The sequence below is a fragment of the Gouania willdenowi genome, chromosome 1 (assembly GCF_900634775.1).
Source record: "Gouania willdenowi chromosome 1, fGouWil2.1, whole genome shotgun sequence".
Taxonomy (NCBI): Eukaryota; Metazoa; Chordata; class Actinopteri; order Blenniiformes; family Gobiesocidae; genus Gouania; species Gouania willdenowi.
The window spans coordinates 18704395-18717595 of record NC_041044.1 but is presented as its reverse complement, the minus strand read 5'-3'; the positions used below and the strand labels follow the sequence as shown (position 1 = coordinate 18717595).

Genomic DNA, 13201 nt, shown 5'->3' with positions numbered 1-13201 from the left:
TTGTTACTATAAAGTTCAGTAGAAAACGTTTCAGTTCCTCTAAATTTCCACATTCAATGAATATACCTGATATGTACAGATGGTTGCATTAGCTCTATGCTCATTATTCAAAGATTTCAGTAAAAAAAATCAACAACAAAAAAAACGGCAATTTCTCACAAAGAGTCATAGAAATTCTATAAATTGTAAATGTTAGGAACAACAATGCAAATTCAACAATTCTCATAGTCAAATTGTATTCAAGACTATAGCATTGCTTCATGCTTAAAGATATTCTATTTGAATTACACACATTGTTTACAGTGAAGAGCTAGTTTGCTTTTCCCCTCAAAGATATCCATATTTTTCTGGTTCGTTCCACCTGAATCAAAGTGAGTATGACACTCCTGCCCTACATTTACTTAACTTTTAGGTAAAAGACTGAAGGCTTTAACATCCCAGTGCCAATAATGTCTAATATCTCACATTGTACATTAAAGATATACCAGCATAGACTATGCTGAGTGCAGACACTGGATAAACGGTTGAAATGCAAACAATAACAGCGCAGGAATATTTTTTTATTTTGTATCCATCACAACATTCCTCACTCAGACGTCTTCTGAAAGGAATCCCAAGTGTTCATCTGATCTCAAAGCGCTAAGAACAGTAAGTACAGACCAACACTGACTATTTCATTTCATGTGATGGCACAGCCTCAGGAGACAATTCTACATTAAAAGGTAATAAAAACATTATATATCACACTGACATATAACAAAAGTCGATAATTACTTACCTTAATGTACTTGTATTCAATAGTAGCTTATTTTAATCTATCATTTAATTGATCAAAAACGTTTAAGCCATTACTTGTATCTCTTTAATTTCAAACCTTAATTTCTTCTTTTTGCTTTTCAAAAAAAAAACATTTCTGATGATTTTTTTTAATACTTCTAGTACAAAAACTGTACATTGAATGAACTTATTTAGGACGCAGCTAGACTTTTGATTTACAGTTCATTGTTTGTGTGGCCTATTGATTATGTATTGTTTACGTACTTTGACGTATATGCCTGTAATCTTTCCTGGTTAACAATGACTATTTTATACGCATTTTTTTTTTTTTTTCGCTTCCCATTCATATTGATTCTTATTTAGAACCCACAAACATCTCGTACCCTAAGACATCGTGTGAGACCAGTCCTGGTCCATGTGTTGTCATTTACAGACAAAGCCTCATCATGTCTAACTTCCCAGACTGATTATACTTCTTACTTTAAAATTTAACATTTATTTTGAATTGAATTCTTTTTTTTTCCAGTTGACGAATATGTCCATACATGTCATTATTCTATTTCATCATTCTCTTTGCATTCAGTCTGTGAAAGACTGTCGACAAAACCTACGGTGAAAGTCATTATAAGAGACAAAATGAACACTGATCTGGACTGATTGAAAAACAATGTAAAAGACATAAACAAAAGGTGTCTGTGCAGCTTATGTTCTGGTCAAACTAAAACAGCTCCACACCTCGTTTGTTTAAGTGACCACATCACAACGTGCATGAGAAACCTGTGTGAGACTCAGACTCTGGAACATAACGAAAAGTTAAATACTAATGAAAAACAGAACGTTGAAATGACAGAAAACGTCAAAATGACAGAATAAGAGTGAAATGTTTCCAAATAGGACAACGTTTAACAAGTCCAGTTGTTCAACTTTACAGTCTGTTGATTATATCTGGAGCAGATAAATAAAAAATGCTCTTTGTCCTGCGTCATCACGGCAGATTGTCTTGAAGAAATCAAAGTGAGATGAAGTGATTGTTGTTGAAGGAAGTCTTTGTCATGACAAAGAGCCAAATGAGCATTTTCCATGTTGTGTCCCCGACAAAAGTCTTTTAACCTGCAGAGAGAGAGGTGACAATGTCAGGTTCCAGAGGTGAAACTGGAGAGCTCTGATCAGCTTTTTAAAGCAGCTGGGTTTGATCCCTATTATTTCTTTATAGCTCCGGATAAGTTTTGTGCATTGCATTGTGGGATTGGGCATCCTGTAGAGTGTTCAAAGTTCCTAATCTGATAATTAAGAAGAGTTTTTACTTCTGATTTTTGTGTTTCTTCACAAGACAAGAAAGAAAGTGATTCGATTGCTGCTATTTTTGTTCGGGTTTGTTGATAATGTTCCCTGTGATATGATGTCGGATGTTTCCGGAAAGGCAAGGCAAGGAAAATTTCTTTGCACTTCAATGTGCTTTACATAATATACTTTTTTTTTAAAAAAAAAATCAATAAATTAAACAGGGTTTGAAATCCGTAGTAAAAACATTAAATCAACATTAATATGATTAAAAATCTCCCTCTCAATCATACGCAGTAGAGGAACAGAGTGCCTTTAACTTGGATTATAAATGTTCACATGTTCTGATGACAGTTTGTTCCACTTCTTTGGCTACAAAGACGTGTAAATCCACAATATCAACATCTTTTAATCCATGAAAAAACACCAGAAATGTTATTTTGTTTCTGTGCTTATTATCATTAGTGGAGGAGAACAACTTATAAATGAAATAAAGTTACAGTTTAAAATATGTTAGTCATCATCATCAGCACCAGGACAGATGGATGGATGGATGGATGGATGGATGGATGGATGGACGAGTGGACGGACGGATGAATGGATGGATGGACGGATGGACGGATGGATGGATGGATGGATGGATGAATGCATAGATGGATGGATAGATGGATGCATAGATGGATGAACAGATGTATGGATAGACGAAAGGATGGATGGACAAATTGGACAGATGGATGGGCGGGTGGATGGACGATGCATAGATGGATGGATGGATAGATGGATAGATGGATAGATGGATGGATAGATGGATAGATGGATGGATGGATGGATAGATGGATGGATGGATGGACGGATGGATGAATGCATAGATGGATGGATAGATGGATGCATAGATGGATGATGAATGGATGGACGAACGGACAGATGGATGGATGTTTGCACCTGAACTAAAAATGGACAAAATTGTTCCACACTACATTTCCCCTAAACTAAAGCACACTCAACTATGAGTTGCAATAAATTGTAGTTTTATTTTAGTGAAGTAACAAAATGAACAAATAACCCTGACAAACACTACAATAGAACAAGTAAAAACTAAAAACCTGTGAATCTATGAGTTTTATATTAAAAGTCATAAAATCATCTAAGATCTGAGAACTCAGAAAACTCTGTTGTGAAATCCTACTTTGACACATACTGTACAGGACAGACAGGAGACATCAGCTTTAATGTGACAATAGCTGTATTTATACATGAAATATGATATAAACTGGCCTTATCAGAATCAGAATCAGAATCAGAAATGTTTTATTTGCCATGTACAGTTTTGAGGACAGTACAAGGAATTTGACTTGGTGGTTGGTGCACAAAACAAGCAACAAAAAGAAACAAAAGAAATAAAAACAACACAACAAAGAACAACCCAGCAACAATAATAATAATAATAATGATAAATATAAAGGATGAGGGATAAATAAAGGATAGATAGAGAATAAATGATAAATAGGATAAATATAAATATATATATACAGTGCAGCAGGTATCAAGCTGGCGGAGGTGGTGATCGGGTGGGGGGGGGGTGGGGGGGTTCAGTATAGACAATTATATTATCAAGAGGCTATATAACATCATGACTTATGCTGATAAGAGAAATATTTTATTTTTCTGGTTGATGCCGCTGCTCTAAACATAAAGTCATGGCACAATATAATAAAATATAACTGTATTCTGAGTGAGCTTAGTACATTTATGATCCATTCAAGGACTGATGTATTTGACAGTGTCTGGGATCCATATTTACAAAATATTTAACACACAACATCTTGGACTCTTCTGCAGGGATTCATAAAGTCAACCTACTGTGTTTCTGTCTGTGACTGACTTTTCTCTGTGTAATTCAGGCTGTTACCAAATATACTTATCAAAGACTGATGTAGCGACATGCCTTTATTAAAGTCTATCATGCTGTGTGTGAGCTTTTGTTTTGTTTTGTTGGGGTTGTTTGTGTATTGCATAAAAGTGTTAAAATTGGAATAAAAATATTGTTTAAAAAAATAAATATATATACAAAGAAACGGATGAGGTGCACGCACCCACAAAATGAGTTTAGGAAACACAAATGACTGTTTTCCCTAATTTCTAGGAATGAATGTGGCCACGGCACCTTTTCCTAAACTACTTGCTGCAGATGTTCATCTTGTGGTGGAAAAACAAGCGTCACATTCTGCGGTAGGAACTTGGGAAGGATCACATTGTGCAACCACAGCAGACCAGACTTGAGGATATGGTGCATTTCTGATTAAGTACACACTAATCTTTAGAGTTGAGTTTACATTACGTAGCACAGGAAACAACAGCCTGAGGTGAAACCTGGGCTGTGGTGGCGTTGGTGGGAGCACTGGGAGGCTTGTGTCTGCAGTAGACCATGACCAGAACTTCCCAGCCTTTCCAGTAAAAAGAGCGACTATTCTAAGTGCGGGGTTGCACAATGGCTTCAGTGCGTGCTTGTTGTAATCAGGGACAGATGTGGTTGGTGTGTTCGGGCTCTCAAACAGAACTGTGTGACATGATAAAAGGGCCACGGTCGATCATAGAGCATCACAACAAACACAACTGTGATGGTACGCTAAGTACAGTAACTAACAGGATGTCATTGGTTAGACGTGTTAGCTCTTATGTGTAGAAAATCATACTGGGTCACGTTTAAAACAGACCATTATACCCAGAGCTGGATTATAGAAATGGACTTCACTAGGCAGAATGTATTTTTTGGCCCCTCCTCCATTGATGTTATTTATGAATTGAAATCTGAAACTTACCAAAGTTAGTATAGTAACTTATTATAATAAGAAGTTCATTCACATTTCACATAGCGTAGTCTTGTTGGATCTTTGTATACTGAAATAAATTGTGTCGGACATTTTTTTTAATTATTATTATTTAGACGTTATTACCCAGCTCTATTAAATGCTATTAAAATATCCTTATCTTATCCATTGTGAGTGTCATTTTTAAGGCAGTAGTAGCAGTAAATCACCAATAGGTATCAGCATTGCTATGTAAACAGAGCAAATGAGATAAATGTTGGAAGCTATTGCATTTTGCAGAAAATCTTAATTAAATGCGTCGATTAAATTGAATAGTTAAATAAATAGTCAAATATACTTGATTTATTTATTTCTTTAAATGTAGTTTTACAACAAAAACAATAATTGATCAAAGTCAGTGGAAATGCCACAAAGACCCTTTTATTAATCACTAGCAGCTCAATATCAACATTTTGTGCCACTTTTGACTTTTCCCTTCATTAAGGCTGAAATGTGTGACTAAATTCTGTAGTACTTTTAAACCACATTAAGCACGCTGTCCCTTTAAGAAAGTCAGCTGAGCTGCTTGGTCCCTCTGTCTGGCCCCCCTGCCAATCGGGCCCCAGGCACGTGCCTAGTTTGCCTTTGCGTTAATCCGGCTCTGATTACACCCAGGCTTTCATACCAAAATGACCCCTGTTAATACTGAGGCATTAAAAACATGGTGGGGTTACATCTGTATTTTAAAAACAAAAACAAACAAGTTGCAAAAGTCTTGAAAAGTACTTGAAAAAAACATATAGAGGCAATATATTTGGTGAATAAATAATAGCGTGTACTCACCACACTTATACTTGGTTTAAGCTCTCAGCAGGACCACCTACAACAACAACAACAGTGAATAAAGGAGGATATGAGTTTTATTTTTACTGCATTTGCTCATAATCTAATTCTGTGTTTTTCAACCTTGGGGTCATGACCTCATATGGGGTCGCCTGGAATTAAAACGGGGTCGCCTGAAATACCTAGTAATTGATTAAAAAATGATTACTGATTAAAAATATATTTAAAAAAAAATCTATTATTAAATTTCTATTATTGAATCTATACATTCTTATCTATTTATCTGTACAATATATATTCTTATGTATTAATCCAGTGATTTTCAACTGGTGGGTCGGGACACAAAAGTGGGTCGCGGACATGCACTGAGTGGGTCGCGAACAGCTGGTCAAAAATAATTAAATACGTAGTCTCTCATGTTGGACTTGTCTTTTATTTTGAAAGAAACTGTTCTTTTGACAGGCATGCTGTAAAATGCATGTTGCACAGGAAAATGTATAGATTTATGATTTAAACAAGAGAATGTGTGTTTTCAACAGCTTTTTTGAAAAACATGGGTCGCGATTTAATGGCCGTGGAAAAATGTGGGTCTTAGGGTGAGACCAGTTGAGAACCCCTGTATTAAACTATATATATATATATATGAATTATTTGAGCACTCCAAGAGAACTATTGTTGTAATTAGCGCTGAATAAGTTAAGTTGGATTGAAGTGAATTATTATTAAATTATGTTTAGAATTAAAATTTTCATAAGCAACTGGCGGCCCGGGGGCCACATGTGGCCCTCGGTCTAATTCTGTGCGGGCCCCAAAGACAAATCCACCAAAAATTGTAATTTATGAAATTGGAAGTAATATGAAGCCCAACATAATACACAAAATAACTCCAAAAACACACAGCAAAATGCACAGAATGTCAACAAAGACAACATAACACACACAAAAGGACATCAGACACACAACACAACCACCTAAACTAACAAAACAACAACACATAGAAAATGACACCAAAGAATCACACAATAAGAACAATTACACAAGATGACAGAAAAATTACCCAATCAACAAAAAGGAAACAAAAAACACAAGAAATAACAAAAACACACATAATACCTCATAAAATACACAAAATGACTCCAAAAACACACAAAATGACAAAAAAAATTCAGAAAAAAAACAACACACACAGACAACAAGAAAACCTTTTGTTTTTTCCTCTTAATGCTCGGATTGGCCGTTATATTGAATGCTGACATGAATGTTGATAATGTGGCCCTCGGATCAGACAATGACATTTTTGTGGCCCCCACTGTGATGACAGTTGCCCATTCCTGATCTAGCTGCTTAGTAGAAGTTAGAGGAGCATCAGTATCTCAGCTATCTGTTTATTTAGAAAAACAGTGACATCTGCAGGTCAAACATCTTTATTTTTCTGTCTGTGTAATGTTTGTTGATCTTACTCACTGTCTTTTTTTATCCATTGGTCCAGCTCGTCCATTTCCAGCTCCAGCACAGAGGGAACGTCCTCTTCAAACATTGGCCTAGAAAACACAGGGTGAAGAACTGACATTAATACTACACAGCTGACCCAGGAAAACCCCTCTTTATTAACAATGGACAGAATGATCTGCTGTGATGTGACTTCCTTTAAATACTGGGATTATTACGTATATTAATTATTGACTAACCACAGTCTCAATCTAACCTTTTGAGTCTTACATCTTCTGTACTATATAGGTAGATTTGTGACTTTATTATTGTACATTTTATTTATTTTATTCCATTTTTTATTACTTTTACAAGCTTATTGAGTTTTTATTTTATTATGTACTCTTGCACCACCAGAGTTGTCCTTTAATTGCGTTGTACATTGTGTATGATGACAATAAAAGCCTTCTTTTCTTTTCTATTGTATTATTCTTTTTGTTGTTGTTTTTTTTAACTTTTCAATCAAAAAAAATCAATCAAAAAAAAAGTTTACTTCAATCAAAAATTATTATTTTTTTAAATAATAAACACACAAATGTACTACTCATAATATGGCCTGAATACAAAATAAAAGGATGACTTTAATCAAAAAACACATTTTCAATCAAAGAATAAAATTGTTCAAATGCAAATATTTGGGTCTAAAATATTTTTCATTTGAACACTTTTTTCTACTTTGATTGGAAATATTTATTTTTGACTGAAGAAAACTTTTTTTTTGATTGAAATGTTTCTTTTTTTTTTTTTTTTTAAATTGAAATTATTTTTTGTTTTACTGAATAATAAAGACACAAATCTACTTCCATAGTGCACCAGCTTTATCTTGCACATTCATTCACAATGAGGGTGTTAAAAGTCTCTAAAGAACAAAGCATAAAGGATTTTGTACTGTGGTGAGTCCCAAACTCCTATACAACCATGCCACTATACTGCACTGGGACAATCATTATTATTATTTTTTTATCCATATTTTGATGACTTTTTTTTTTTTAATGTAATTAGGTTTCTATTGTAAACCTACTGTACGTCTTTGGTCCAGGCTGTGAGAGCCTGTTTTCACACTTACATAGGAACCTTTTCTGTGCTGGTTCCATCCAAGAACGGATCGTCTGTAACAGACTCTGAGGAATGAAAAGAGAAGTTATTTCAAGCTAAAGCAGGAGATTAAGCAAAATGTTACAAATTTTCATTTAGATTAAATTAAAACTGTAAAAACTGATGTTATATTGTTGCATTTTGCAGCATCATCAATACGTTGATCTTTGGCACAGTCAGTGTGCAGATGCTTTTTTTAATAGTATGACTCACTTCCTTTTGGCGGGGGACTTACGTTTATTTGTGGCTTTTTGGCTCCACTTGCGGTTGGCGATGACACCACAGACTATTATGCTAATGATAAGGACCCCCACCACCACAGGGATGAGGATGGTGGTGAGATTTAAGCCATTTTCCTCATCAGATGTGAAGGTGGAGTCCGTTTGTTCGGAATATGTGTTTGTGAATGAAGTCTCTGCAGGAGCACAGCAGCAGATGAGTCCCACATACAACCAGAAGCAGCTTTTCTGCTGGTTTTGGTCAATGACACGAAAAGTTAAAGGTTTACTTAGAACAATGTTTTCCCAAATGTACTGCCCCAGGTACCCTTTAGTCTTTATTTCTTATCGCAAGAACCACTTATCTCATGTTACACATTATTTATTTGTGTCTGCAGGCTCATCTAAACTCTTTCCTGTGTATTAACCTTGAATTTAAGACTTTTTATTCATTTATTTATGATGTTTTGCTCATTTTAGAATTTGAACTTCACCTTTTGGTGAATTTTAAAGAGTTGTGCCACAAATTAATATTGATAGATGAGGAAAAAAGTCCGTGTCCAAGTCAAAAAAATAAAATTATAATCTTTAATGTTAAAAAAATAAACTGACAAATGTTTCTGTGTACCTCCTTAGAGGTGTTCAAGTACCCGTAGGGCAGACATGGGCAACTGGCGGCCCTCGTTTTAATTTTGTGTGGTCCCCAAACACACAACATGACAATAAAAAATAGAGAAAATGCACAAAATTACTCAAAAAAGTTAAAACATACGCAATTAGGAAAGACTACACAAAAGAACAACAACAAAAATCACAAATTCACTCAGAAAACAGCGAGAAAAATAACACGAATGACTCCGAAAATTCACATAAAGACTCATAAGATACAAAACAACAACAAGCAAAACACAGAATGACAAAAAATACACAAAAACGACAACAGAAATACACAAAACTACTCCAAAAATATGCTGAATGGCCAACAAATGCAAATAACGACTCCAGTTACATACAAACACACACACAATGAGAGAAAAACATGCACAATGAAAACAAAAACAGACTGAACACATTATTGGTCCATATGCTAAATACTGAGATGATATTCCCTGCTGTGATAACAGTTGCCCATCCCTAGGGGTACACGTACCCCAGTTTGGAAACCACAGCCTTAGAAGACACTTTACATCTGAGAAATGTCAGGAGCGTTCCAATAAACTCCAGTTAACTTCAGTAGAGGTAATATTAATATGAATACACAATCACTTGTTGGTAAGTCATTGTGCAGTATGACCTACCCTCATTAGGGTCGAAATAAGGGCTCTTTTTTTCATCATCTCCTGAACCTAATTTCTCAAAGTCATCTGCTGGAAACCACAAAATAAATAAATAAATAAATAAATAAATCATCCATTTTCTGACCCGCTTGCTCCTTTTCAGGGTCACGGGGATAAATAGATAAATAAATGACCATAGGAAATATTTTCACTCCATTATTTCCGTTTTTACTTTGATCCAATGAGAAGACATGTCAGAGTGAGAAGAAGTACCTGAGACCAAACCAGGGTCTACGGAGGAGGAGGGGCTTGTTGCTAAGCTCCCGTCTAGTTCTGAAAACATCAGAAACAGAAGGTGTGTGAATGAGATGCCATTAAAAACACAAACACACCCCAACAAGGCCAACCACAAACCCCCACACTCTGTCTGACAGAAGTCCAAATTTAATGAAATGAACAAAAACACAAAAAAGGAAGAAAGGAAAGAAAGAAAATGAAACAATAAGCCAACTAATCAACAAAATAAAAATAAAACAATAAACTAACAATGAACAAAGCCAACAATTATACAAACATTAACACAAGCTAATCAATGAACAAACTAATATACTGTACAACCTTTGCAGCAAGATAAGTTTGTCTTCTTTTTGAATAATATGTTATGGTTTCATTTATTCAGACAACAACACGTTCAGCTTGCTGGAATTATGACGCAGAAGTCAAGTAAACATCAAAGCGATGCCTCTGAAGAAGTATTAATATACAAAGGTGGGGGTGGGGGTGTGGTATGGTGGGGGGGGGGGGGGGTCACACCTGTGGTTGTTGTGTCAGTCGCTGTTTCCTCAAATTCTTCCTCTTCTGGTGGCACAGCTTCTGAATCTGTGTTACCGTCTTCATTGTCTTGACAAAACACTGTCAAGAGCAGATTAGGAAATGTGACAGAATGACACACACACACACACACACACACACACACACACACACACACACACACACACACACACACACACACACACACACACACACACACACACACACACACACACACACACACACACACACACACACACACACACACACACACACACACACACACACACACCAGCAGCAGCAGCAGAAATGAGTCAGAGGGAACACAGGAACTTCCGACTAAATGGGTTCTTATTGTTGCGAGAGAGAGAAAAATCTGTTGGCCAATTCACACGATGGTCTGAGCCGAGAAGGTGAAGTTCACGTCTCAACTTGTTCCTCAAACAAGGGGACGGATTTCTTAAAATGCCACATTTGAAGAAAAATGGACTTTACGCAATAAGCTCAGACATGGTAGCGGTACAGGGGGCTGTTTGGACCTCTGAACTAAAGTCTTAAACCTGCTTTAGTGTCATTGTATATTCAGTTATGAGTCAATCATCTTCTTTCACTTTCTAGAGCGGTCCCGTTAGATAAACTCATTTTAGTTCAGGGGCCAAATACAAAGCAGTTTCATCTCATATAAGTCATTTCAACATTATTGTGCCCTAGTTTACACTTCTACATAAAATACAAAATATGTAAGAAACCGACAATGTCAACAGCAATAAGTGACAGATATCAGTCCCAACAGGATATTTACTTTAAATTTCTTGGATTTTATGACCAATTTCTATTTAATTAGAGGAAATTTTATGTAACAATTTAAGGAAAATTGAAAGATTTTGTAAGAATTTTGAGTTTTGACCGCAATTCCCGCAATCTAAGCACCAGGAGTGTTCAGCTTTATTGACACAGTGATTCATGTTCTCTTTGTAAATATTACTTTCTCCTGTGGGCCGAATCGGACGCACCAAAGGGCCAGATTTGGCCCCCGAGCCATGAGTTTGACAGGTGCCACATAACGCAGAGCAGGAAGGAGCAGACGGAGGAGTTGAAGTCCTACCTGTGGTGGACAGAGAGCTCAGCCACAGCATCAGCAGCAGCAGCACAGGGATCCTCAGCTGGAGGCCTCTCATGTTACCAGGCCAAAAGGCAGACATGGTGCCATTGTGTGCCTGCTTCCTCCTCCTGTACTGTCACAGCATCAAACTTCCTGATCTGACCTAAGAAGTTCAATAGAAAGGAAGGGAAGGGAAGGGAGAAAAAACCCCCAACACGCCTTCAGTTTCACCAGATAACTCAAACGGATGTGATGCAATCAATGCTGTGCTTGTACCCACAAGTCTGCAGCACAGTCACATTCCAGCCTGCCAGGTATGCATGACCTGCAGAGTGGAGTTCATTTAGCATGAGAGAACAGCTCATCAAACTGAGGTTTAACAATGTTCCCACCTGTGTCACTCAGCAGGTAATCAGACTCCGAGACACATTAAAACCAGTTACCTTCACCTGCTTCACAGCATTCGTCCAGGTCACACAGCAGACACTTGATCTGACGTGTCTGCAAGCATCGTTACTCCAACAACAGGTTTTTACATGTTTCACATTTTTTTAGGCTCAAAGTGCATTTTCCATAATGAACAAGCAGAAGGACTTATGTGGTTGCTATATTAGCCTATATTTATAAAGTTTTTTGTTTGTTTTTTTTTTTTAAGAGGAACTTATTTACTTTAGTATTCAGACACACACATATTTGGCTGTTGTGGTTATTCAATTAGAAAAATCTGAAATCTGACATTTGTTTAGGTTATTTTTCTTAGATTTTCCTAAATGTTAATGGGATGATACACTGAGTTTTCGATACGATACGATATGATATACCATAATGGGCTAAAAAGAGAAATGTTGAAAAAAAAAAACATACTTTTATTCACTTTAACATACATTAATACTTACCTTAGGTATGACATTTTTAACTCAATAGGAATGTAAAAAAAATTAAACGAACCCCAAAAATGTGGTGTTTAGTATCAATAGTGTGTCTTTTGTTTTAATCTGACCGCGATATCGCTCATATCCTCAATGACTCCACTTGTGAATCAAACAATCTTTATTTATATTGCTCAAATTGCAACAAAGGTAATCTCATAGTGCTATCAAAATATAAAATTCATAATAACAAGAAAAAAAACCCAACAAAATCTACATGCTTGTGACATTTTAATATTGTGATATTTTGTCGTGCGATATATTGTTTCACTTTTAGTTGATATTATAAACATTTCTTTTTTTTCTTTTTTTTTTCCTTTTTTAAATTTTTTTATTTTTTGAAAAACAAAACAAATGTTATTATTTTGAAGGCGCGCTTTGAATAAATGGGCCAAGTTTGCGGTGCGATAAAACAGTGAGTGAAAATAACCACAGCTGTATTTTTTTTATAGGAATTTAGCTAATTATTTTAGCTTGAAAAAAGATAATAATAATAATTACAATTATTTAATAACACATTTTATGTTATGTCATTACAGTGATCAGAAATTAAATATATCCATGACATGTGTAA

At 35.7% G+C, this 13201-nt stretch overlaps 1 protein-coding gene across 5 annotated transcripts; it reads right to left on the bottom strand.

The window, feature by feature from the left end:
* Positions 1–539: 539 nt before the first annotated feature.
* tmem154 (transmembrane protein 154) lies at positions 540–11954 on the bottom strand. 5 transcript variants are annotated; one of them, XM_028458698.1, is made up of 9 exons: positions 11702–11954; positions 10600–10698; positions 10060–10119; positions 9808–9876; positions 8527–8706; positions 8263–8317; positions 7173–7249; positions 5709–5757; positions 540–1887 (listed from the first exon to the last, which is right to left on the bottom strand). In XM_028458698.1, the coding sequence occupies exons 1-8, from the start codon at positions 11796–11798 to the stop codon at positions 5714–5716; spliced, it is 681 nt and encodes a 226-aa protein (XP_028314499.1). In that variant the 5' UTR covers positions 11799–11954; the 3' UTR covers positions 540–1887; positions 5709–5713. The 5 variants fall into 5 exon arrangements, with proteins under 5 accessions (XP_028314499.1, XP_028314500.1, XP_028314501.1 ...); XM_028458699.1 differs by having other exon boundaries at positions 5709–5754; XM_028458700.1 differs by having other exon boundaries at positions 9808–9873.
* Between the last annotated feature and the right edge of the window lie 1247 nt (positions 11955–13201).